General features: G+C 43.3%; 1 protein-coding gene across 1 annotated transcript in view; it reads left to right on the top strand.

Moving 5' to 3' along the window:
* The first annotated feature begins 761 nt into the window (after positions 1-761).
* HOMER1 (homer scaffold protein 1) overlaps positions 762-27,701 on the top strand; it is a 104,946-nt gene continuing 78,006 nt past the window's right edge. The window contains exon 1 of the mRNA XM_089494728.1: positions 762-1,596. Coding sequence (XP_089350854.1) covers positions 1,592-1,596 — 5 coding nt within the window. The 5' untranslated portion in view covers positions 762-1,591. The remainder of the gene's footprint in view (positions 1,597-27,701) is intronic.

Here is a 27,701-nt window from a genome sequence, read left to right as displayed (position 1 = left end):
GAGGAGGGAGGTGTGAGGAGGAGGAGGAGGAGGAGGAGGAAGCTTGAGGAAGAGAGGAGGCGGCGGAGGCTCAGGAGCCGAGCACGGATTGAACCCTGGGCTTGGAAGCCCCCGCCTGAGGAGGAGGCCTGAGGGGCTGGGGGCAAAGCAGGACTCCCCCCTCCTCCTCCTCCTCTTCCCTCCTGCTAATCCTCCTCTTCGCCCTCCCTCCTCTTCCTCCTCCCTCCTTTTCCTCCCTCCCTCTTCCTTCTCCTTTTCCTCCTCTCCCTCCCTCCCTCCCTCCTCTTCCTCCTCTTCCCTCCCGTTTTCTCCGCAGCGGCAGCCCAAGCTGTGGCTCCTCCGCTGCTGCTGCAGAAGAAGAAGAGGCAGAAGCAGCCGAGGGGGCGAGGGGCTCCGTGGCTGCCGCTGCCACTCCTCCTGCTGCCCCCCCCCCTCTCTCTCTCTTTCTGCTGCTGGGGCTGATTGATGGCGGTGCCCGGGGCCAGCAGATGGAAGAAGGCTGGCCCCCGCTGCAGAAGAAGCCGCGGGCGTGAATGAGGGGGGCTGGCCTCGCCTCGCCTCCTCCCCGCCGGGATAAGAAGAAGGACAGGCAGCGGCAGCGGGGCCTCTCTCCCTCTCCAGCCCCGGGGAGCTTGCATCTCTGTCTCCATCTCCCTCCTCGGCTCCTTGCGGAGGGGATGCGCGGCCGGTGCCTCGCCACAGCCGCCCTCCTCCTCCAGGAGCCCGATGTCAGCGCCGGCCCAAGGGCTCCTGCTGCTGCTGCTGCTGCTGCTGCTGCTGCTGCTTCCTCCTCTTCGCCTCCTTCCAGCCCCTTCTGCTTGTTGGGGAAATGAGGCGAGGGCCCCCCTCTTCCTCCGGGTGCTGCTGCCTCCGACGGCGGGGGTGTTAGCAGGAGAAGGCGCCCGGGCTGCGCACTCCGCCGGCCCCCTCTGCCCCTGAGCCAGGAGCAGCCGCCGGGCGCTGGGCAAGGGCTGCTCCTGCTGCTGCTGCTGCTGCTGCTGCTGCTGCTCTTGCTCCAGGATTTGTTCTTCTTGTTTCTACAGTATTTCTCTTTCCCTCCCCCGATCCTCCTCTGGGCCAGAGGCTGGCGAGGGCTCCCCTTCTCCCTGCAGACCGAGGATTGTGCTGCTCCTTCTTCTCCTTGCTGCTGGTTCTGTAGCGCAGAGGAGCCGGGAGAGGAGGCCATGGGGGAGAGGCTCCTCGGACTGGCTCCCTAGGCACACACGCCCTGGGCGACTGACTACTCCGGGTTGTAAGAGAGACATCTATTTATCCACACCCATATCTCTATTTCCACCCCCGGCTCTGCTCCCTCATGCCTGGAGGCGTCTGCCTGTAAACCCCATCGCTGAGCAAGGCCACCTGGATTTCCTGGAAACACCTGGCAGAGAGACCACGGCGGAAGGCAAAGGATTGCCAACCGAGGAGGAAGAGGAGGAAGAGGAAGAAGAAGAAGAAGAGGAGGAAGATCGAGCCTTGTTAACTGCCACCCCCTCTTCCCCCAGGCATTGGGGGGATAAAGTGAAATAAAGGATATCCTTGGAGGAATTGGCCAGCCAAGCAACCCACGCCGCAAGCCTCCTTGGTCATCATGGGGTAAGGATTCTTACTAGATCTGGGGAGTTGGGAAAGGGCGAAGCCTCTGCCTTTCCCCCTTTGGGATGCTTGGCTTTCTGGAAGGCAGGCCAAATCGTTGCCCGGTGCCTCTCTAAAGGAGCATCACAAATGGGTGAATATCCAAAAACATCCCGGGAACAAAAACCCATCAGTGATGCCTTTATTGGCCAGCCGAAATGCACAATATATTGGTTGCAAGCTTTGGAGGCTTCCTGGGCTTCTCCATCAGGCAAGATGTCACAAACCAAACAGGTGAATATCCGGTAATCTGTAGCTTAACTTCAGGGTATGTTCCTAAAATGTCTTGCTGGGTCAGCAGCACTTAAATGGGACAGGATTAATGAATCCAACTGAATAGTAAGGCATGGGCACTAGTAAGGTTAACATCCTTCTGGATAGTTTGAACCACAGAGCAGAGCCCATTTGTTGCTTTCTTAATGCCCACTCGCCTTTGATCCCTGGTCCTCTTTTCTGTAGATGCTGCCCAAAGTGGTCCACAGCCTCTCTTTTCTGCTAGCACATGCCCGCTCTAAAATGTCCTCGGTAGCCAACATAGTTGAACAATTCCTGCTCTTTCTTCTTTAGTCCTCTTGGCTGCCCTCAAAATTGTGTAGGGGAATGGTTCCTAAACCAGTTTATGAGCTTGAGGAGTAGCTGTTCCAAAGTTCTCACTATTCTGTGGTTCGAGGGTGACAAAATGATACTGCTAGACGCCGTTTCTGAAAAACCTCCCCAACATTGTTTTGGCCTTTTGTGTAACCGGCATGTAAGATTTACACTGTTTAGAATGTGTGTGCTTTTAAAAATGGTGAGTGGTGTTGACACTTCTTTCTGTGTTAAAGACTGTCACCTTTTCTGATAAAACCCTTCACCAGCGACTCATAGAAAGCAAGATGTACGACTTCACTGGCTTCCAGGGTGGTCTTGTGTGATCTTCTCACCATTAACAAATTGTTCTGGAGCAGCAATTCAGTAAACCAGTGGAAGGTGGAAAGGTCAACATCTTAAACCACATCCCCCTGCTGTCAAGTTCTGTCATCTCAAGTATAACTTGCAGTACCCTAAAAACATCTAAGGGTAGCCGTGTTGGCCATATAGCAAATCCAAATATTGGATGTGCAATATCCTTGTCTTCACTTAGCATCTGGGCAAACCATGCTGCATTTTGGAGTAGGGAGTGACCCACCATCCTTAGTTACTAGATTCCACTGTATGTCCAGCTATGCATAATGAATCTGCAAAGCCCAGGTTCATATTCAGAGGTGGATGGGACCCAACCAAAGCAATCATTCTGCATGAAATAGTTTTTGTACAGGTCTGGAAAGTAAAATATACAACTGTCTTATACAGTTGTGCTCATGTGAATTGTCAGGGATTGTATTTAGTTCCAGGTTCCCACGCATGAAGAAGGTGTTAGTAGGTGCCAGAGACATAAGTAGAGCCTGATAGGTGTTGCTTCCATAGGCTCCAACTGTGCAGTGTTGAGTTGTGCAGTCTGTTCCATCACAGCCAACCAGAGGCATCTGAGAGGAATAAGGGTGGATAAGGGGGGAAATGCTGTTTTTCAGCTTAAAATACCCCTTTTTGAGCTTCTCCATCTACATGGGCAGATCCAGGACTATTCTAGTAGAAAAGGAAATTAGGAAAAGTGATTTTTTTTTTAAATCTGAAAAACAGCAGAATGGACTAAATAGCCATTTCCAGCCCAGATACAGTCAGTCTCAAGGTGGCTTTTGAATTTTTTAAGCAGACGAAATAATTTTGGAACTCAGTTTAATGTGTAAGTTTGAGTCTTAGTGGGCTTTGTCTTTATGGTAGTGTGCCAGCTTCCAAGCACTTTGAAGCCAGAGAGTGTATGTTTAGATTTCTTCACTGGAATAACTTTTTTCTTTTTATGGGATTATGGCTTTTGATTTTGCGTTGTTTGGATATGGGCCCATATTTTGCCACATGGTTTACATTTCTTCTGTTTTTGAAAATCTGCTCTCTGGTCTTGAAGAAACTCATGTCTCAAATTGAAGGGCCTAAATATATTTCGTACATGGCCTGATGATTTCCCTGCTTCTCGAAACCGTTTATTCCAGGGAAAGAGAAAATGATTGTTGGGCTTTACGTTTGTATTTGTATCTATTTGTATGTAACATTTACGTTAATGTGTTTCCTAAATCTTAGAAGTATGTTCCATTGATTTTAGTGAAGCATGTTTATAATATGGGTGCACAAAGTATTGATGTATAAGGCTGTAGAAAATCTGAGAGACAAGAAAAACCCAGATTAAATTTTCCCTTTACCAAAAGGCTTTGAAGCTTTTCACTGATACCTCTGATAAAGTTGGTGTGATATGGAGATAATAATAAATAATAAATAATAAATTGTTTATTTATAGACCGCTTTTCCAATAGATCAAAGCGGTTTACAATCAAAGGAATGAATACACTAAAAGATAAAATAGCACATTAAGGCATAAATTAGCATACATCATACATTTTAAAAACCAGTAACATTATCTAAAAACATACATTCAAAGATCTTAAAAACAAGGGTATATATAGATCGTAGTCAATAGGGGAAGGCTTTTATTACAAAGAGTTGGGAGGGTAAGCTTGTAGGAAGAGATAGGTTTTTAATGCCTTTTTAAAGGCTTCCACTGTTCCTCTAAGGCGGATCTCTTCTGGTAAAACATTCCAGACAGAAGGCGCTACTGCTGAAAAAGCCCATTGATGAGTAGTCACCAGTCTCACCTTAGGATAGTTAAGTAACAGTTTTCCTGATGTTCTGAGTGTGCGGGGTGGATTATGTAGGGAGAAGCGTTCCCCCAAGTAACCCGGGCCCAAGCCATTTAGGGCTTTAAAGGTAATGACCAACACTTTGTACTGGGACCGGAAACGAATTGGCAGCCAGTGAAGAGATTTTAATACGGGTGTTATGTGGTCAGATCTGGCTGCCCCTGTAATTAATCTGGCTGCAGCGTTCTGAATCAATTGAAGTTTCCGAACCTGATACAAAGGTAGCCCCATGTAGAGCGCATTGCAGAAATCCAAACAAGAGGTTACCAGTGCATGTACTACATTTTCTAGGTCCTTTCGATCCAGACAGGGACGTAGTTGGCGTATCAGCCAAAGCTGGTACCAAGCACTCCTGGCCATCGCATCTACTTGAGACGATAATTGTAGAGATGGATCCAGGAGTACTCCCAAGCTACGAACTGTATCCTTTATGGGAAGTTTAACCCCGTCTAGGACAGGATGACAAATTTCCCTGCCCAGACTTGGGGAACCTATCATGAGTACCTCTGTTTTCTCTGGATTCAATCTAAGTTTGTTTTTCCTCATCCAGCCCATTACTGCCTCCAGGCAGGCATCGAGAGGAGAGGAATAGCCATTAAAGCACTCAGTTTGAAATACCAACAAAGTTACACAGTTACAAAAAGAGTTATCATTCTTGGCATAACTATTGCTCAAAATCCCATGCCAAGAGTTGTGATTAAATCAGCATGTTTTCTGTTTGTAACAACCATTGGAAACAAGATCATTGGACTATATGAGCACCTTGGTTGAACTTTACTCATTTACATCAAGTGTGGAAAGAAGGCATATACCCAGGACTGTGAAAAAATGCAGTAGTATGATTCAAGTGCATATTCTTTGTGAAATTGTTAGTCTTGTAAAGGATACCACATGCATCTGAAGTCTTGTTTAGCTTACATGGGTACCTAGTTCTCTAGAACTGTCACTGGTAAATTTACAGATCAAGACTTTTCAGATACATAACTATAAATCTTTCATTGTTAAGTTATATGTACAAATGCTAAAGCAATGCTTTAATTATTATAGATCGGAATGGGCAAGTGTGGTCTTGACACCAACTATGACCCCCCTCCCAGCTCTGTTTTTCCTGGCTCCAGGTCCTTCAGGTCACTTTTTTTGATGGGGAGGAGGTTAACTGTATCTCACGGAATCCTCCAGGAGCAGCAATTCATCTTTTAAAATAGGTTTTACCACCACTGTGGCCTAAATACACTAGAGGCACCAGATCCTGTCTGGTTTTAGAAGCTAAGAATGGTCAGCCCTGATTAGTACTTAGATGGAAGTCCACCAATGAATACAAGCTGCTATAGGCTGTATTTCAGAAGAAGTAACTGGTAAAACTACCTCTGAGTATTCCTTGCCTAAGAAAACACTGTGAAATTCATGGGGTCACCATAAGTCAGCAGGCAAATTGAAGTCATGTACATATACTACCATCACCACCACCGCCGTGCTGTTTAATATTTTTAAAATTCCATTTTTCAAAATGAGAAGTGGATTTCAAACTAGTCATGGTTTGGTTTTTTGCTTCTCGTTTTTGGAAACCCATGCAGCCCTCAGAGTCCCAGAGACAGAATGTTGCCCACCTGTGCTTATAGACATGGAAGTGTCGGTCAGGTTGCCAGGCTTTTGTCATTTTGCAGAATACTCCATTCCATTTGTGGTAACACATATATGTGTAAATCAATGTGATTTCACATTGACAAATTGTGGATGTGACCTGTGGCTGTCTACTGGTTCCCAAATTTGGGTCCCAGATCTTAAGACAACAACGAACTTGCTCAAGATATTCTGCTGCTAGAGGCAGAACACAAAAATGATACCTAAAGTCAGCATATATAATACACAAAGGTGGCTAAGTTGTCATATTTGGCACATGAGATGCAACACTCAAGTGTTCTTCTTGGGCTGACCTCCTGTACCCCAAACTTTACAGCTTTTTCCTGTAGCAATGTGTTGATCTTTCTTGACACCACAAATGTTTGTTTTTATTCAGGCTTTGAAGAGAGATAAATTGGCCAGGTGAGCTGTGTGTGAGTGAATTAATTTTCAAGCCTCTCCTGTAATCCCTGGCTTGTTGAAATACATATTTACATCTGCACTTCACTTTGATTTCTACTTCCCTTACTGCCACTGTAGGTACAGAATGCTGTAGCACCTTAAAGGCTTAACACTACATTTCCTACCTAGAGCAAGCCCATTGCCCTAAACCCATTAGCTAGTTCTAATTAGAATCATCCCATTGACTCAGTGGGATTTATTTTTATGCTGATTTATTATTCAGGAATTAATTCATAGTTCTATTCTCGTTAGGTCTAGCAGTTGCATTTAGGCAACTGAACTAACTGGTGGCTAAGAAGTTCTGTTCTTTTCATTGCTGTACTGTTGGTGGAGTTAATAAGAGTCAGTGTGTTGTAGTGGTTTTGGTGTTGGACGATGACTCTGGAGACCAGGGTTTAAATTCCCACTTGATCATGGAAACCCACTGGGTGACTTTGGGCAAGTCAAATTCTCACAGCCTCAGAGAAAAAACATGGCAAACCCCTCTCTGAACAAATCTTGCCAATATAATCCTGTGATAGGTTTGTCTTAGGGTCATTGTAAGTTAAAAATGACTTGGAGGCACACAACAACAAGAAGTAGGGTTTAGGTTTGATTTAGCCCTTGAAACATTTATTTGTGGTGTGTACTTTCATGAACCAGACCTTGTTTTATTACATGCTTTGGATCTTGTCCATGTTTTTGGGAAGCTTGGGAATAATTTTTTTAAAAAAAAAATTATGTTGCTGTTGCTGTTCTTGTGTGCCCTCAAGTCATTTCTAATTTATGCTGACCTTAAGATGAACCTATCATGGAGTCTTTTTTTTTGGGGGGGGGCAGAATTTGTTCAGAAGGGGGTTGCCCTTGCTTTCTTCTGAGGCTGAGAGAGTACGATTTGCCCAAGGTAACCCAGTGGGTTTTCATGGCCAAGCGAGGATTCAAACCCCGGTCTCCCAGTGTCCTACTCCAACACTCAATCCACTACACCACACTGGCTCCCTAAACATCTTCTGACACTGGTACTATTGAGAGAAGAATAACAATTAACCAGAAATGTGAGTGGTGTTGTTGGTGTTATTCCTGTTTTTTTCACTACTCTTAGCCAGAAAACTTGTCGTTACCTCCGTGAGCCAGCAGTTAACATGTGCTCTCTAGAGAGATTTCATAGACCATGTGTGTACAAGAAGCTAATACAAATGGAAGTATATGTCTACAACATGTTGCGTTTTAAGTTTTGGCTGAGCTTCTCATGGCACCTGGCCTGATTCCCATCAGTCATTGGGTTTCTCTAATTTTGACTCAGGTATACATGATATCCAGCTGCTACTGACCTAGCAGTTGGCTAACACTTCATGTCTGTACAGAGTAGATTGGTCAAAGCTCTAAAAGTATACTATCAGATTGGAAAACTAGGTATAATATGTTTTTAAACCACAAGCGAAGTGCCCCAGCAACGTGGAAAAAGGGGACTTGGAGTTTGAGTTATGACTGTGTGTTTTGATAAGCGCTTTATGCATCTTCCTTTCATGCAGTACATTCCCCTCTAAGTGCTTTCTTTGCTGAACAGCAATACAAAACATGACATACTCCGTTGAATTTATTTGAGGTGCTATCTTAAAGGCACCAGATCCCATATCTTGGAAGCTAATCAGGGTCAGCTCTGGTTAGTACTTGGATAGGAGACCAACAACAAATCCCAGGAAAGAACTGGTATCCCTTGCCTTAGAAAAGAAATTCATGGTATTGCCATAGGTCAACAGGGGACTTGAAGGCGTGAACGTGTGTGTATACAAAGCTTTGGCAGCCCTAGTAGTTCTTTCCCCCCTTAACATTGGACCCTGCCCACGTGTTTTCTATGCAGTTGGATCAATTCTGTGTTTGAATGCAATTAATTACCACCATCACATCTAGTATGACCCTTTCTTACAATGCCAAGAGAGTGATTTGTCTGTGACACTGCTGTGCTTCTTCTCTCTTCTTCTACCCTGAGTTAATTGGTGTGACAAAGTGACTGTCTACTCTAAACTATGGTTTATTAATATAATCTTATACTATTAGGTCATTTACTTGGGAGTAACTAATTTAGAAATATTTTCATGGACATCTGTTTAGTATTTAGATTTATCACCAAGTAAGACAATTATATACTTCCTTGTGAAGACTGAAGAGAATTGGGGGAGAAAAGAACAGCACATTACTACTCAATAAGCTTACTTTTCTCTTAAACCCAATAGTTACTATTAAACACTGATACTTGCACAAAAATGGGGCAAAGTTCTCTTTAAAAGCAAACATGGGCTACTGTTTTGCAGAAAGGTTTGATGTCTTGAACCTTTCTCTATTCTTGTCAAATACTCTTTGATTCCTATGCCAGTACCTGTTGTTAAATATCTGAAACTTCAGTTATCTAGCTGGCATGCCTTGAGTGCAGAGCTCTTGTTAATAGCACTCCCGTTTACCTGAACTTCTTATTTCAAATATTGTCATTCTTTGTCAATAATCTATTCCAGCAAGTTTGTAGTAACTTGCTCACTGTCAGCGATGTTGGCTGTCTTATCTCCAACATAAAATTTGGCAGAGAGGAGCTAGCAGAACAGAGAGGAAGGTGACAGGAAAGAAGAAAGAGCGTTAGGGATTACAGTGACATCAGTTTAGGACTGGGAATGGAAACAGCAGGTTAAGCAATGGCTTCATGAAACAAATGGGTTCTGAGAAGAAGCACTTGAATCATATGTTCAAGTTCTAGTATGAAATTGTGGATAATAGAATCAAACAACCAGTATGATGTAATAGTTAGTATTGACTCTTACTGGGAAAAACTGTGTACAGACTGCTGAGCCATAAATGTTATCTTGGCTCAATCTGATGTTTTCCCCTCTATAGTATAACCAACAGAACTCACAGTTGCTATGAGGATAAAATGAGGTTACCTCCATTTACAATAGCTTAAGATGATTGGAGAAAGGACAAGATACAGCATTATTGATAGTAGGAAACAATGGAGATTATCGCACTGCGTTCTGAGAACGTTCCTATCATCACGTGATGAGAACGTTCCTGGAACAGATATTACTGCATTAGTAAACTAGAACGTGATCAGAACGTGATCAGAACTGCATTTTACCGCACAGCGATTCCTGAAACCGTTCCGAGAACATATTCCACCAAGGCCGCCTCCGTCTCCTGATCGGCTGAAAGAATGACAGGCAGGGAGGCAGGGAAGCAGGCAGGCGAGCGACTGCAGTGAGGGAAGGGGTGTGTGTGTGAGAGAGAGGGGGGAAAGGAGGAGGGAGGGAAGGGAGGGAAGAAGGAGGGATCGGGAGGAAGGCAGGGAGAAAGAGAAATGGGGAGAGATGAGCCTTGCAAGTTACATCCCAAACCTCCTTTGCAAGATTGGGAAGAAGGAGGAGCTCCATGCAGGTCTCTTCAAGCCGAAGAAAAGCAAGTTACCAGGGAGGGGACTGGGCCAAGGGCAGAGCCCCGGCAGCCATAGCAGCTCTTTAAACCGGTTAGAAAAGAAGAGTCCTCTGCTGTCATCCCAATTCCCCATTTTGGCTGCTTGTCAGCCTTTTGCCTCCTGTGTGTGTGCGCATGTAATGTGTGCCTTCATAGAATCATAGAGTTGGAAGAGACCACAAGGGCCATCCAGTCCAACCCCATTCTGCCATGCAGGAAATCACAATCAAAGCATCCCCAACAGATGGCCATCCAGCCTCTGCTTAAAGACCTCCAAGGAAGGAGACTCCATTACACTCTGAGGAAAGAGTGTGTTCCACTGTCGAACAGCCCTTACTCTCAGGAAGTTCCTCCTAATATTGAAGTGGGATCTCTTTTCCTGGAGCTTGCATCCATTGCTCCGGGTCCTAGTCTCTGGAGCAGCAGAAAACAAGCTTGCTCCCTCATCAATGTGACATCCCTTCAAATATTTAAACAGGGCTATCATATCACCTCTTAATCTTCTCTTCTCCAGGCTAAACATCCCCAGCTCCCTAAGTCGTTCCTTGTAGGGCATGGTTTCCAGACCTTTCACCATTTTAGTCGCCCTCCTTTGGACACGCTCCTTTTTGAATTGTGGTGCCCAGAACTGGACACAATATTCCAGGTGGGGCCTGTGAGCTTCCCTCCCCGCTTTAATTCTTGTCTGGCTCTTTGCTATGGAATTCTGGGAGTTGTTTGCTTGCTTTTGTGTGTTGCTCCAAACAGAGGAGCTTTTGTGGGTTCCTTCCTGGAGGGAAGGAGAAGAAGGTCCTGGGCATCCCTGCCATCCTTGCCTCCTGCAGGCTGCCAGCACAGGAGCCCCGCTGGACATGACACTAGAGGCCCCCGCAGAAGCAGCCAGACCCTCTCCCTCTTGCTCTCTGCTCTGGCCCCCCTGTTTCCCTCTCTCTTTCTCTCTCTTTCCCTTCTTTCCTCTTCTCTCACTTGTCCCAACTTTCCTCCCTTCCCTCCCTCCTTCTTTCCCCCCTCACACACACACACCTTCCCTCACTGCAGTCGCTCGCCTGCCTGCCTCCCTCCCTGCCTGTCATTCTTTCAGCCAATCAGGAGACGGAGGAATGAGAGAACGGATTTGAGAACAGATAAGAATATCGCACACACCTCTGTTGGAACGTTCTCATCACGTTTCAGCTCTCTGGGAACACATTCATATCTGTACCCTCCTGGAACACATTTGGAACACATTTAAACGTTCTGAGAACCCGATTGGAACACATACGTGCGGTATACTCAAATGCGTTCCGTTCTCATCACGTGATGAGAACGTTCTCAGAACGCAGTGCGATAATCTCCAATAATTGGGTAATGCATAGAGATGTTAAAGTAGTAGAGCTTATGGCAGCTGTGAATGATAGGATAGATCGTTTGGCATCAACTCAGTTAAATCCCACAATTTTAAAATCAGTATTCCTGTTTCATATGCTCCATATAGTAAACACATCTGGTGAGGAAATAATCATTTGACATACATATTAAAACAAATTTGCAGTTAAATAGTCATCATGCCACTTAGGGGAAACACATTTAAGCTTGAGTGTAATGAAATATTTAGATTAACTTAGGAAATATTATCATTTGTGTCATGTTGCCCCAAAAGTTAAGTAGAAAGTGATGTGTACAGGAGACATCATATGTCATATTTTTATTGCAATACGTAACACTTTTGTTAGTACATATTGAGGATTGTAGACCAGGATATTGTGTAGCAGAACAAGTGCCTAAAACATTCTAAAATCAAGAACCTGATTTTTATCAAGAACCAGGTTTTTCCTTGAGGATAGGAAGTTTGTCAGGGAGTCACAAGTATTAACAATCAGCAAAGCTCAGTCACTAGAAGGCATAGGAATCTGAGCTGGCTTAATGTGGGCTTGGTGGGTTGTTCTTGCAAAATATACAAGTTAGGGTCTCTTGGAACTACACTCATCCTTCCACATTTGCAGTGTTGACTTTTTGCAGATTTGATTATTCACGAATGTTATTATGTATTTTCTGGCATATGACTACTTTTTAAACTAGGAAAATCTTCTCAAAAGTCGAGGGTCATCTTATATGCCAGGTATCATCTTATAGGGCAGGCGCTGAAACTTCTGAGCTGGACTGGAGAATCTGTGGTCGCCGCATATGGTGGGGGGAGCTCAAAAACGGCCACAGCCGCATCCCCGCCGTATGCAGCAACCGTATGAAAGCAGCAAGGGTGGCGCTGTACAGGTATGGTAGAAGAAAATCCACTCACAAGGATTCATGGAAAGAAGTGACTTAACGCAGTTCTGATGGCGAGGTGAGGGGGCGCCTCACCAGAAAGGTGTAAGTGACGGGCGGAGCAAGCTGCAGGCTTCCGGAATGCCCGGGGTATGGAAAAAAGAGCCGTGTTTGCACTACCGCTCTGATAGTCTTGGAGACAGTGAGGGCTGGGCAGGCAGGGAGAGCTGACCAGTTCAAGCAGGCTTTGTATAAGAACATGTTTTCCTGCTAAGTACCTGCATGTCATAAGCATTTGAATTAAAATTACCATATTGAAATCAAATCTGATGTTTTTACAAATTTTATTTGGTGTGCGTTGGAAGAGGGGTAGTTTTATACGGTGAGTATATCCCAAGCTCTATATTTTAACTGGAAAAGTTGGGGTCGTCTTATATGCCCAGTCGTCTTATACGCCGGAAAATACGGTAACATGTTCTCTTTAGGAATATCTAGGTTCTCCAGTGCAACTCTATGGTCAACTTTAACCAAAAGTTGCACGAAAGAACTTAGAAATTCCTAGAGAGAACATTCCACTAGGCATTTGTAGCTCCTACAGTGCAATTCTGTGGTCAGTGTCTGACAGACGTTGACCACAGAGTTGCACTGGAGGACCTAGTGATTTCTAGAGAGGTGTTCTCCCAGGTAAAAACATAGTGTTTTTGTTACTTGTGGTTTTCCACATTCATGGGGGTCCTGTGCCCCTAACCTTAGCGAATGTGGAGGGACGACTGTAGATACTGGCTTCAAGCACCTATGTCATTCTGTCAGTTTCATGTGTGTGTCAAACTCACAACAAATATTTTCTCCAACATCTATTCTTTGCATTCAAAAGTAGATTTATTTATTTTAAACAAAGTAGCTGTATTCACATGTAATTTTAAGCCAGGAGACCTGACTTACTATAAGTGAGCAATGTGCTTTTCCTTCAGTATAGTCACTTCTGTTTTGAGCTTCACCTCAAAAAGCAACTCAAGAAGTGTATTGTGATGTTCAAATCAGGGAGCTTCTGTGTATGGTTTTTGTAGTGTTGTGTCTGAACCAGCACTACTGGCTTGTTGCTCTGGTAGCAAACTAAAATCATAAATCATGACATTCCAAATGAGCCAATGTTGTCTTTCATTTTTAACCTTCCATGTTTTTCCATAACTGTTTCTGTCTGTTTTACCACAGAAAGTCTTCTTAGGAGAGGGAACAGAATGGCTGCTTTGCATAATGCAGTGGTAGCACTAGGAGTTCTAGATCTGATAGGAGCATCCATCGTGTATATGGGCCCTTTTGCTGGGTTGTCTCACCTACATGCCTCAGAGTTATATGGCTTAAGTCTGACTTGCCCAATAGAGACGTGAAATCCCATTGCCATTGGTAATATGAGATTAGTTAGAGTGGATATTTAGTGAATTTGATGCTCTTCATTATGTACTATTAAAGGTGCCAAGAGACATGCTCACTTTGTAAAATACACCATCCAAATATATCTCCGTAGAGGAAGAATGGTACTTTTAAGAGTGAAGAAAATTTTGCAACTGCTATGGTATCATAGGGAGACTGTAAATCCATCTGTTGGAAGTGCAAAAATAAACATGCTGTTCCTCATGGGCACACGGCAGAGTAGCTCTGTATCTAGCTTGAGCTGAGGCACAATCCAGCCACATGATTTAACTGGCATATAAGAGCAATCACTTGGCACTTCAAGCTGGGTCAATTACCAGGTCATCCGATGTCACTCTACTTGTGGTTCAAGATGAATTGAGTATCTTGGAGCATACTTACCTGCGTTATTTTACTTTAGAGTGGCAAAGATGGAAGGTGAAGGCTCAGCCTTGGGTTTAATGAATATAAGTCTTGCCCTGGAAGAAAGGTAAAGGTTTTCTGTTTAACAGCATGATTGTGAAATTGACAGGCCTCCTGCATATATACTGCATATACATGTGACTTGATGTTGGAGACAGGTTTGTGTAGTCAGGTTTGCAGCTTGTTCACATGACTAAGCAGGCATGCTTATCTGTCTTTAATTTGCCTTGTGGCATAGGAATGGAAATTAAATTTTTGCCATGTCCCAGCTTGTAACTGAGATGGTAGATGTGTGTCATATAAGATTTTTTTTGGTGTGGTAGCAGGTGGAGTTTGAAATAAAATGTGCAGTGAAGTACAACTTCTTGTGATGTACCTAATTGAACAAAACTCCCTGTTTTCACCATGCCAGTTTTGTTGTGTGACCTGGCCCAAAGTCAAATCATATTCCAGTTTTTTTTCAGGGAATGTAGCCTTTAAATGCAGTGGCAGATTCTTTCACGGTGTAGAAACTGCCATAATTCACTTAAAGCTGTGAGCTTTCAAGTGGTGTTGGGAAAAGGAGACTACGAAGACATTGTGGATGAGTTATCTTGTCTGCTGCAGTGTGTGTGGGATGTATTGAAAATGCTGATATAGCAAGAATGTAGCAAGCAGAGTTTGTCTTGTCGTTTGATTCACACATACTACCTCCCCAGATTTTCCAGGAGTTTGATGTTGGAGAGTCATGATGGCAGGGAGCAAATGAACACTGTCAAAGTGAGCTATGCGTAAACTTGAATGAGTCTAATTTGACAGTCTTGAACTGGTATATCAAAGATGTTTATGGTTAAAACAATAACCTTAAACTTTTCACAGGAACATTCTGTTTGTGCGCCTGAACAAATCAACCTCTGAAATATCCCCTTTTGTGGAAGGGTGACATGAAAAAAAGTAAAACCCACTGCCTTGTGGCACCTTAAAGACTAACAAATTTATTATAAGTTTTTATTGGATAAGTTTCACCAGATGAAATCAGATATAGTTCAGAAAAACTTGCACCATAATAAATTAATTAGCATTCTAAGATGCCATCACCTCTTTGAGTTTGTTGAAGCTGAATGAAATAGTTGCTGCTTTTGTAATCAGAAATACCTGCTTGCAACAAATACCACACCAATACCAAAACTGAATATGGCATTGGCTTTAGTTTGCTGCTTAGGCTAGTTGTTTATTCAGCTAGACTAACCAAGACCTATCCCTGGCAGTGTTCTTTATTACTGAGCTGGGCCTTTGGAATACATAGGTATAACCCTGTCTTATTTTGTCAGTTCTGATTAAACCCACAGTAGTATTCAGAAGAAAGCTAGTGTGATGGAGTAGTTTGAGCATTACAACTCCAGAGACCAAAGTTTGAATCCTCACTCAGCTGTGGAAACCCACTGGGTGATCTTGGACAAGTTACACACTCTGTCTCAGAGGAAGGCAACCTCCTATGAAGAAATTTAGCCAAAAAGTCCCATGATAGGGTTGCTTTAGGATCAAATATTCAGAAACAGCTGTGTAATGCTCATTTCTAAATATATTTTAGATGTATGTTTTTGTGAGCTTTTTAGATTAGCTACAGTAGAAACATTCTCTGTGAAGGATGGTAACAACAGTTGAAACCAGTTTCATGAAACCACAAGTTAGATTAAAAGGACCTGCATGCTACAGTAAATTGGATGCTAGATATGAAAGACCTGAATTAGGATTTTAGCTTGATTTAGACTATACTTAAGTCTTGAGCATACATTTAAAAAGTTTTCTGCATCCTGAGAACATTGCAGACCTGATATTATTAGACTGATCAAGATAATTAAAAGTTAGTAAAGACCTTTAAAATATGCTATAAATGTATTATTTAACAAATGAGGGCCCATGAGAATTTGCAGTACTTGTCAGAGAAAGGACTGTAAGTATGCACAGGCTTGGGTTTGCAGTTAATGGATAGTTTGGACAAGGAGAAGGAAATCCTCCTAGTGTATGTACTGGAAGAGGACTATTTCTTGCCTTCCATAACAGCTTATCTTTTTATTATGGGTTGATTTTGTGAAGTAAGGAGGTACAGTGGGCTCTCCATATCCATGGATTCAAACATCAACAGCTTGAAAATATGTTTTAAAAATCCAAAAATCAAGGGAAACCATTTTACTACACCACTGTATATAATGGGACTTTAGCATCCATATATTTTGATATCCATTGGGAGTCCTGGAACCAAATCCCAGTGAATACCAAGGGCCAACTGTACTAGATGGTTTGGGCAAAGGAGAAGGAGCTTGATAAGTGGATGAGCATGATTTAGAGCCTTATCACAGGAGAAAAGAAAGCTAAAACAGATCAGGAGAGTAATGGTTTTCTTCTTGCCTCTTTGCATGCTGTGATAGCACATCCATTCTCCTTCTCAAGGAAGAGAGTCATAAAATGTGCCTTTTGCCAAGTGGATTTTTCCAGCACAACAAAAGAGATACTTTTACCAAAGTCTCCCTTAGGAAGAGAACAGAAGTGCTTTGGCGGCATGTGGAGAGGCATAGAGAAAGCTGCTACTCTCCCAATCTGCTTTGGCTTTCTTTTTTCATGTGCTAAGTCTCTTAAGATCCATTCCCAAAGCAATGAGGAGTGCTTGGGTTTAGATCAGGAATGGCAGCAGGCCATTTGCTTGTCCTGAGTTCTACACATTCTGTATCCAGCTTGAACAAAGCTTAACCTAGAACCTTCTTGCTTACCTTTTCTGTATGAATTCTTTGCGTGGTAGAGCCCTCAGTTATTTAAGCCCTCACTTGAAGTCTCACATTATACTGGCTATACCTTTTTTCCCACCTGTGGGGAAAAATAAGAGGTTGGAGTCCATTTTTGAGGAAGCAAGCTTCAGAAAGACAAATATTCAAGTTGCCTTTCTCTCCCTTCTGATAGGAGTCTAGCAGGCTGTTTTTCATGGGGGGGGGGGCTTGTAATTTGGGTCTGACAGATCATGTCTTAGTTTATTTCATATAGGAGCTAACCTATATGAAATAAACCTAGAAATAGAAGACTTAACTCTTCTTAATGCCACTTTTTCCCAGGGACAAAACAGATTGAAAAGCCAGCAGACCATGAGTCAAGTGGGACAGGCAGTTACAGTGGTGCTGTTCTAATGAATTCGCCTTTTAGAGAACTATGTTACACCTCATTTTTTGAGAAATTAAGGGCTTCAGAGAAGTGCTTGAACAATAAATATAAATAAATGTTAAATAAAACAGTAGCACTGTAACTTGTTAAAGCTGATCAACCCAGAAGGCCCAGGAGCTCCTGAATGCTAAACACTATTGGCTACTGAAATTGCTTTTTGTACTATTTTGTTCTGTTTTGGTAAAAATGTGCAATAAATGACACAGAACTGTGCCTTCGGTTTAGGAACAGAACAATAGATTTTGCTTAAAACATCTCTCAGCAAATGATAGTTGACACAGACATATTATGATGTTAAAAACAAAAGAATTGTAGTGAATGATAAGCTTGGTTTCTTACCAAAGTTGAAGATCTGTAATGAACCCTGTCTTCATGTTAACTAAATAATGTGTTCTGGAAGATATATGAAACTTTTCCCACTTTGATGCTATCTTCTTTTTTGTTTAAAAAAGTACACCATATCTTAAACTACAACAGAAGAATATATAATGCCAGATTACAGTGCGCCCACGTTATATGCGGCCACGCTATACGTGGACTTGAGCATACGCGCTCAAGCTTCAGGGAGCGTGCGGGGTGCAAGGGGCGGCGCGTCCCATTCAAATGAATGGGGTGTGTGCCCATGGCGCCCCGCACGCTCCTGTGCCACCGCCACGTCACCATTCACACGAGCCCCATTCAAATGAATGGGCTCAAGCATACGCGGAATTAGCCTTACGCGGGGGGGGGGGGGTCCAGAATGGATCCTCCGCATAAAGCAAGGGTCCACTGTACTTTTGTCTGGAAAGCAGTTTTCATATGCTTTTGTGTCAAATAATACTCCATTCAAAATAGGCTAAAATCATAACTACACAAAAGTTTGTTTCTTATAGGTCTGCCGTGATCAAAATTATGTTGAAAAGTCTTCATCAGTTGCAGAGAGTCTCAATTCCTAATCCAGTAGAAATGCAAGTGGATTTATTATCCTTTATTCTTGCTGTCACAGTGGTTAAATGCTTATACAGCAAGCCACAATGTTGTGAGATCGATCCCAAGGGCTCCAAGATCTACTCAGCCTTGTATCCTCCAGTAGGTCACTAAAATGTGTACCCAGTTTGTTGAAAACCATTAGCTTACACATTGTAAACTGCTTAGTTCACTGATCAGTGGTACAGAAATGTACTTGCTATTGTTGTCCTTTATACTCTGGCTCTAGCCCCCATATACTGTAGTTAATTAATGGTTGATGAAAGATTTCCCCATTGCCTCCCTAAACACAAAACAAAACAAAAAAGAATAAAAAGAAGACTGTACCTTTGTCTTTCTTTTTGACCTCCCTTTTATTTACTGAGGTTATTTATTGATGACTGAGGTCCACCTCTCAATCCTGTTATTCTTTGAACGTAAGAAGCCCTTTTACCCAAATTGATAGTGTAAAGTGGCAGTGATGTGGTGGAAATTGTAGTTTTCTATTCTCACATAGTTAGAACTAGCTTTTGACAGGACAATTTTAGCTGGAAATGGATTTCTTTTAACAACAGACCATACTATGGGGGAGACACATCTATATGTAATGCTTTCCCCCCTCTATTTGCAAGAGTGGGGTGGAACAGGAGTGACTTTCATTTCAGCTGAGGCAGAGCACAGAAGGGCAGTTGTTCAAAACAAGAACATGATAATACCTTTGAATGCACAAAACCTAGAATTCTGTGAAGAAAGGAGAAGTTTGTCCTCAGTTATTTTACTCTTATGTCTCCCTGTGTTTAAAAAAGGAGAGGAAATTCCCAAAGAGGAAAAAAAAACTTTTGTTTGAAGCAAAAGGTTATTGTTGGATTATACCATACAAATCAAGGAAATGCAGACTACAGATCCCCCCCCCCCATATATTAATTGAGAACATAGGCTCATTTATGGTCCTAGTATCTTACCTATTACTCCAAGTAAAAAAAAAGTACCCCAGTATTTGTTTCCCTAAAGAGAGAATATTTGATTAGAAGGCAACATTCACTAGTATCAGGAGGCCTCTAAACAGCATTTACAGCAGGGGTAGGCAAACTTTTTGAGCCGGGGGCCGGGTTGCTGTCCCTCAGGCGACTGGGGGGCCGAAGCCGGGGGTGGAGCTTCCACCCTCCGGGGGCGGGGGCGTGTGCCGGGGGTGGAGCTTCCACCCTCTGGGAGCCAGGCCTCCTCCTCTTTGCCAGCCCCTGACGGGGCCCCAGGCCCCATCAGAGGCCGGCAAAAAAGCCGGTGGGGGCTGCCAGCGCTGGAGGCCTCCCCCTCTTTGCCGGCCCTTTTGCCGTCACTGGGGCCCTCCAAGAGGGCTCCAGTGGCGGCAGCGGGCCTCTGGGAGGCCCTTTTGCCATTGCCGGGGCCCTCTTGGAGGGCCCCAGCGATGGCAACCGGCCTCCCAGAGGCCCGCTGCCACTGCTGAGGCCCTCCTGGAGGGCGCCGGCGAAGGCATCGGCCCTCCCAGAGGGCTCCGGTGGCGGCAGCGGGCCTCTGGGAGGCCCTTTTGCCATTGCTGGGGCCCTCTTGGAGGGCCCCAGCAAAGGCAACCGGCCTCCCAAAGGCCCCCTGCCGCCGCCGGAGCCCTCTTTCAGGGCCCCAGCGAAGGCAACCGGCCTCCCAGAGGCCCCCTGCCGCCGCCGGAGCCCTCTTTCAGGGCCCCAGCGACGGCAACCGGCCTCCAGAGACCCCCTGCCCCCTCCGGAGCCCTCCTGGAGGCCCCCGGCGATGGCAGTGGGCCTCCCAGAGGCCCGCTGCCCCCGCCGGAGCCCTCTTGGAGGTTCCTGGCGACAGCAACCGGCCTCCCAGAGGCCCCCTGCCGCCGCAGGAGCCCTCCTGGAGGCCCCTGGAGACGGCAGCGGGCCTCCCAGAGGCCCGCTGCTCCCGCCAGAGCCCTGTTCGAGGGCTCTGGCGACCGCAGCTGGCCTCTTAGAGGCCGCCGCCAATGGCGGCGAAGTCTCACGCAACCTTCCCTGAGGTCACACGAGACTTTGCCTCTAGGCCGCCGCCATTTCCTCCCCCAAAATGGCGGGGAAGGTCGCGTGAAACTTCACCGCCATTTCGGGGGGGAAATGGTGGCGCCCGGAGCGGCGAAAAGCCGCAATTGGCGGTGGTGGCGGCGGCAGCGGCAGCTAGGGGCCGGCCGAAAGGCCTCCGCGGGCCGCATCCGGCCCACGGGCCGGAGGTTGCTGACCCCTGATTTACAGTAAAAGAGTGATATTGCACCCATGTCCAATTTGTGAGCCTTTTATAGGCATCTTGCTGGTCACTGAATGATCAGAATTGTAGATGAGATAGGACTTTGTTCTGGTCCAGTAGGGCTCTTATCTTCTTAATTTTCAGCAGTGCAGCATGACTAGAAGAGGAAGACTAAGGAAATTGGCTCCCTCCTGGAGTCATGGAAAGAGAATTTACACATTAAACTCAGCAGGCAAGTCACCTGAAATTTGAAATTGTACTAACAAAAGTTGTTTAGCTTTCTGGCCAGTTCGTTGAAAGATAGCAATTTCTCTTGTTGTCCAGGCACAGAAACAGCTGTCTGGTGACTGAAGCTGGGAGTTTTCTCTCTCACATCCTCTGACTTCCAGCATGCCACACATCAGCCCTGGCGTGTTGGTACTTGTAGGCTTATAAAGCCTTGAAGCAAATGGGGATTGACAACACCTTTCTACATTATATCTGGCCTTTCTAACCGTAGGGCAACTCTGGTTGTTCAAAAACATGTGCGTCACCTCCCACAGACTTGGATATCTTTCAAGAGTGTTTTTGACAAGACTGTGAAGGTGCTCTTCTCTTTTCCTCAAATGGGTGTGTGGACAGAAAGCTGACTTCCTTCTTAATCTTGTCTATAATCAAAGATAAATAGTCATACCTTCCCCTAGTGTTCCCTATTCCTCGACTTCCTGAGCATAAAAAGAAGCAGCGCCCCCTGAGCAAGTCCTTAGATCAGGGTTTTCTAATCTGATGACCCCCAGATGGTTTCGATTGCCGATGCATTTCCAGTGCATCTGTTTGCTATGCTGTCTGAGGATGATGGAAGTTGTAGTCTAAAACATCTGGTGCACATCAGTCTGGGGGAGACTAGAATAATATTGTAACCTTAATACTAGCTCCTTAATGGCAGTTAATAGCAGCATGTGTTTGTAGGGATCTTCTACATAATTTTTATAGTTTAGAATTCTGACAAATATGTAAAATACTGTAATTTTGGTTTTAAGCAGAATATTCTCTTGGTCAAAGTTGTGTATAGAAAGTTGGCTGTGGTTAGGTTTTAAAGCAATCAAGTCCACAACCAATCAAATATTATCAGCTAACATTCTGTTTTTTGTAATAAATTCCAGCTGGTCAGGATGTACCAAAGATCAAATGACTTCTTCTCATCTGTTAGCTAAAATAGCTGTAAATAGTTTGATAAAGCAATAGAAATAGCAAGTACATTTCTGTACTTCTTATCAGTGAACTAGCACTCCCTTAGCAGTTTAAAATGTATAAGCCAATTGCCCCAAACAAGCTAGGTACTCATTTTACCAACCTACGAAAGGATGGAAGGTTGAGTGGACCCTGGAGCTCTGCCTGGGATTCAACTCACAACCTTGTGGCTGTGAGTGGCCACAGTACCGGCATTTGCACTACCAGGGCTCCTGATAAGATTATTAACTAAGGATATAGGATGGTAGTTAACACAATGAATATGATCCTTACTAGGTTTAGGTATCGCTGTAATATATGGTTCATTTAACAATTAAGAGAAGGAGCTAGATTCTAAGATATGTTTGTAATGCTGGAGCAGTCTGGTTGCTAACAAAATAGAAAACAAATTGTACAATTCATGTGGAAATTCACCAGCGCCAGGAGACTTTTCACATTTCATATTTACTATAATATTGATAATTTCCCCTAAGTGTAAAGGTTCTGAAAGAAATTGTTGCTGTGATATGCTAAGATGGGAAAGGTCAATATGACAAAACTAGGCCTCCATATCCTGTTGATGCATTTCATTACTGAAGCTATAAATATCTGCATAAAACTTCAAAAATTGCAGGTGCATATCTGTGGGTGATGCATATCCATTATTGTTATTCATCTTTGGTGGCTCAAATAACATTACATTGCTGTTTATGCTTAAGGCGCTGTACCAGAATCTTGTTCGGATACTTCCCATTTTCCCGACATGCTTGCCATAGTCCGTTCCATTTGTTGTGAGATAATATTATTTCATTCATATTTAACTTTTTGCAATTCTTGTTAAAGTTGTTCATATGGAGAAACAGTCAACCGGGATACCAGAACTTTCAGCTGCTTGTTCAGTAATTACTTTCTAAAATTTTAAACCTTTATTTATAAGAATAAGCAGTGATTCTGCCCTGAACGCTTTGCATGCTTCCCATTCAACAGTGTAAGAACTTGCAGAGTAGTCATTTATTTTAAAATATTCTGCCAGATCTACTGATATTTGAGACCTAAACTGTGCATCATTGGTGCGTTACAGACGCGCCGAAGGGGCGTATTAGGGTTAGGAAGGGGCGTGTTAGGGTTGAGAAGGGGCGTCCCTTCCATCCACACGGGGGCGCCATTTTGACATCCGGATGTTGCACGGTGGAAGTGACGCTGCAAGTGCGCGACTAGCGCCTTGCGGCACCACTTCTGGGTCGCTGAAAGAAGTGCCATTTCGGTGCTTCTTTCTTGCTGCACCTGGGAACCGCGCGGTTTGGCCGCTGCGGTTTCCGGACGCAACAACCGCCGGCAGCGGTAAACCGCCCGTTTTGGGCAGCCTGTAACTTGCCATTGAGAAGTTAAATATTATATTGCCAGAGACTAAAGAGTATAGACTAGAGCAGTGATGGTGAGCTTTTTAGAGGCGGAGTGCCCAAAGTCAAAGGAGTTCCTGCACCGAGTGTTTACCCAGTTCTGGGGGGCAGGACTTCCAGGGGGGAATGGGATTTTAGGGTGGGACTTCTGCCTTCTGGGGGCAGGATGTCTGCCTTCCAGGGGTGGGACTTCCCTGCAGACAGCTAAAAGCATGGGAGGGCAAAGGGGAAGAAGAGGAGCAGGCGTGCGCCTGTTCCTCCTATTGCCCACCCTCCCAGGCCTTTAGCTGTTTCCAGAGAGGCAGCTAAAGTCACAGGAGGGTGGGGGAAGATGAGGAACAGGAACGCATCTGTTCCTACTCTTCCTTCACCCTCCCGTCTCTCTGTGTCCTCAGAAATGGCTTTGCATGCCAGAAAGGGCATGTGTGCAATAGATTCAACACCATGGGGCTAGAGCATTAGAAAAGTACAATTCTAGATAAACTGGATTATGGTCTATTGTTATCAAGGATTCAATTTTGCATATGTTTATGTTACTAAACAAAGGTATAGAAATTAAAAAATAATCTAATCTGAAACAGTAGACCAAAGAGATAAAGGTATCTGTCTCATGGGTGTATAGTTCTCCATGCATCAATTTAACCATATTCATACATATATGCCTGTAAAGTAGCTCCTTGGAGGTCTTTAAGCAGAGGCTAGATGTCTATCTGCTAGGGATGCTTTGATTTGGATTTCCTGCATGGCAGGGGGTTGGACTGGATGGCCATTGCGGTCTCTTCCAACTCTATGATTCTATGATTCTATGAAAGTAGCTCTCACCATGGATTTTTTACCTTGTCGGAAGTATATTTCTATCTAGCAAAGGATCCAGAGATCAAATAATCTTATCTAACTCAACAATGTTGCTAAAACTGTTATAAACATCTCTGGCACATCACTATTAGGTCCATAAACATTAATCAAAAAAATTAATTTTTCAAAATATCTTACAAATAATTTTTTAAATGCCATCTGGATCTATTACTGCCCACTGTACTAAAATAGATATTTGTGGTTTAGGAATGCCACACCTTTATACCATCTAGAAACATTTGTAACAGACCTAACCAACCCATTTTTTCCTGAAGGATGTTTGCATCCTGTGTCATGAAATGGGTTTCTTGTAGGAATGCAATGCCAGCATTAAATTCTTTTAACTGAGAAAGCACTTTTGTTTACATCTTGCAGCCCTTTGACAGTCTGTGAAATTACATTAAGCATTAAGCCACTAGTACATTTTAGCATCTACATCATACCCATGATTTCCAGTATTACAGAACTTGATTAAAAAAAATGTTCGCACAAAATAGCATATATTTCCTAAACTGTGATCTGTAGTTATTAATTCCATGAGTCATCACTTCACTGCTTATGGTAATCCTATGAACTCTGAGAAACTTTATAAAATCACATAAGTGAATAAAATTGTTTGTTTGTGTTTGTGTGTGTATATGTATCTATTCCATACACACACACACACATATACATACATACAGAGAGAGAGTGGAAGAAACACCTCAGGTGACTGAAAGTAAAATAAAAATGAAAAGTGCCCACAATTCCCTCCTCCAAAACACTTAAGGAAAGAAAAAAAAACCTTCAAAAACATGAAGATACGGAAGTAAGGAAAAAAAAGAAAAGAAAAACACTGGACTTCCAGTTGAAAAAAGCATTATGATCCACTACTGCACTTTTCTCCCTACCCTTAACTAATTTGTCTCACAGAACATCCTCAATAGGAGGGGGGGGGGGGGAAGAGAAAAAATTGAATAGCTGAAGTAAATGGAACTTGAAAAAATATTGAATTAATAGAATGTAATAAAATGGATAAGTCATACAATGAAAGAAAATGAAGACAAGGAATTAAAATCAAGGACAAAAAGGAAAGAAGAAGGAAGGAAGAAAGAGAAACATAAAAGATAAATTTATTGATTGAAACTGATAGATGTCAGGCTGAGGTCTCAGGCTGGAATAGGCCGGTAGCTGTTTTGTTGTTAATTACACTCAATATGCCCTACATTCCCTATATTAGTGATGCAGAATGTATAGCCTTCAGATGTTGTTGGACTACAACTTATATTGTCCCTTCCCATTAGCAATGCTGTCTAGGCATGATGGGAATTGTAGCTCAACATCTGGAAGGCCATAAATTGCCCATTTCTGTTCTAGACAATCCCTTTTTGTATTTGTATGTATGCTGAAAGCTACTCTGTAACCATGGTTTATGGCAAGGGTGGGCAACTGCAGAGGAGGTATGGTCCATGCTCTCCTGCACCCACCCAGCAGGCCTCATTGGTGGATTTTGGCACAGCAGGAGCGATGCAACATCACTTCTGGATGCCTTTTTGGTTGATTTTTTAAAGGTTTGAGGGCTCTGGGGAATTAGGAGAAACAAATTTTGGGAAATTGCCCCCAAATCAGCTCCCCTAGTTTTTCTTAATGGGGTGTTTCAGTGGTCCCATGGGCCACGTGCAGCATATAGACTGCACTTTACCAGTTTATGGGCATATTTTCTACATTAAGTAGATTAATAAATAAACCTGACATAATATCTGTAGTAAATTATGCTTCTGAAGAACAAACTCTACTGTAATACAGTATTAGTGTTCCAAGAGCTGGTTATTTTTTAGTTGGTAATGATTATTTAAATTTTCATTTTGCTGCTGCTCATGTTCCTCTCTACAGTGTAACTGTTTAGTAACTTTAGATAAGCAACTGAGAAAATCCATGACACTGGTCTGTGGTAGTCCCTTGGGCCAATTATGATCTTTCAGTTTAATGTATCTTTCAGGATTCCTATAACAATAAAATGTGAGAGGCAGGCAACCTTATATGGTGTCTATAGGGCTTTGAAGGAAAGGGTGTACAACGAGCCCTCTATATTGGCAGGGTATCCACCCGCCCCCAGATGCCAAAAACATGGACGATCATGCCCCTTATTATTCAGTGGTAATGACTAGAATGTGAATGCTTCAGCATGTACTCGTTCATGTCGCTGCCATATGAGGTGATCCATAGGTGGACAGAATTGTGTGTCAGGAGCCCATCATTATGGCGGGCCCACTCTATATAAAATTAGCAGAATGGATTGCCTGTTTTTGACACTAGCCGTATAATGTAACAACTCCTTTTCACTACATTCCTTAGAATTAATTTTATGCCATTCACTTTTACATTTATGCAATGCTCTTTCCCTATTGTATATTTTTCCACAGTTCACATGAACAAAGTATTTCATTACTTCCTGCTGCTCATTTTCTGAGAAGGGGCAGGATAAGCCTATTGGAAATGTTTTTAACCTGTTGGGAGAATGAAAAATTATTGGACTAACGTACTTCATAAGGAGCATGCACATGTTTGAGCACATCTCTTTAAGGTATTGAATGTAATTACATTCAAACATGAAATGAAGTTCATTGTTCTGATGCTCTTATTTTGACCCGAAGAAGAGTGGTCTTGCATCCATAGTCTCCACTGAGAGCTGGCTCAGTAATAGTTGTCATGACATCTAATTGCTCATGGATTGGTTTATATCAGTGGTCTCTTCTGAATTAGAACAAAATGTTACCAGACTTAGGCTATTTCTCTATTTTGGTCAGACCTACAGTATGTGTCACAATAGTTCTCCAGAGTCTGGACTGTCTTTCTTGATTACTGTTTGATCCCCTTTAACTAGAAATTGCATGTATTAAGCCTGGAAACTTAATATATTCAAAGCTGTTTGAAGCAATCTTGTTTGTCATCTTTTGGGGAAAAAGGTGAAGTATAAATACAATAAATCAGAAATGGCAACTGCAGAGGGAGTAGGGACCAATTCCTCTCCTGCACCCACCTGGTTGGCAACGCACACACATTTTAGCACACCTAAAGTGATGCAACATCACTCCCAGCTGCTATTTTAGGTATATTTACCACATTTTAAAGAGGTTTTGGTGGCTTTGGACAAACAAAAAACAATAAAAAAGCAAAAACCTCACCCCCCCAAAATTGCCTAAATATACAGCCAGTCCTCCCATATCTACAGATTCTGTATCCATGGATTCAACCATCTATGGGATGAAAATATTTTTTAATAAAACCAAAAAGCAAACATTGATTTTACCATTTTATATAAGGAACACCATTTTACTATGCCATTGTATATAACAGGACCTGAGTATCCACAGATTTTGGTAGCCACAGAGGGTCCTGGAACCAAACCCCAGGAGATACCAAGGACCCACTGTCATTTAAAAATTTGGGGGGGGGGGGATCTGGGAGCTTTGGTGGCTTCTGGGGCCACACATAAAGTCCCAAGGGGTATGTGGGACCCACTGGACACAATTTGTCAACTCATGCAATAAATTATGTGCAGCTCATCTGAAGCTTCTCTAGTCTCAGAAAAATATTTTGGTGTTACTTTAAAAAAATTATTTTTATATCAAACAGTCATCTTTGAATTGAGTTAAGCAGTAGCTTTCAAGTTACCACAGACATCTCCTAAAATTCAGTTGGCTCTTAGTATGAGTGCAAGTTAAATTTGTTGATCATTAGAAGAATAGGAAGGAGCAGGAACCTATAATTGCTAGTAATAATCTAACCATAAAAATGTCTTCCACCATATGTACAGTAATCAGTCCAGTATTAAACCATTCACATATTATCTCCTGCTTCCTTTGCTGGCCTGATGGAAACCCATAGCTGT

The sequence above is a fragment of the Sceloporus occidentalis genome, unplaced genomic scaffold (genome assembly GCF_023333645.1).
Source record: "Sceloporus occidentalis isolate IW3139 unplaced genomic scaffold, rSceOcc1.0.p SCAF_1, whole genome shotgun sequence".
NCBI classification, from domain to species: Eukaryota; Metazoa; Chordata; class Lepidosauria; order Squamata; family Phrynosomatidae; genus Sceloporus; species Sceloporus occidentalis.
The sequence above is the reverse complement of the archived record's forward strand: the minus strand, read 5'-3'. Positions and strand labels throughout refer to the sequence as shown.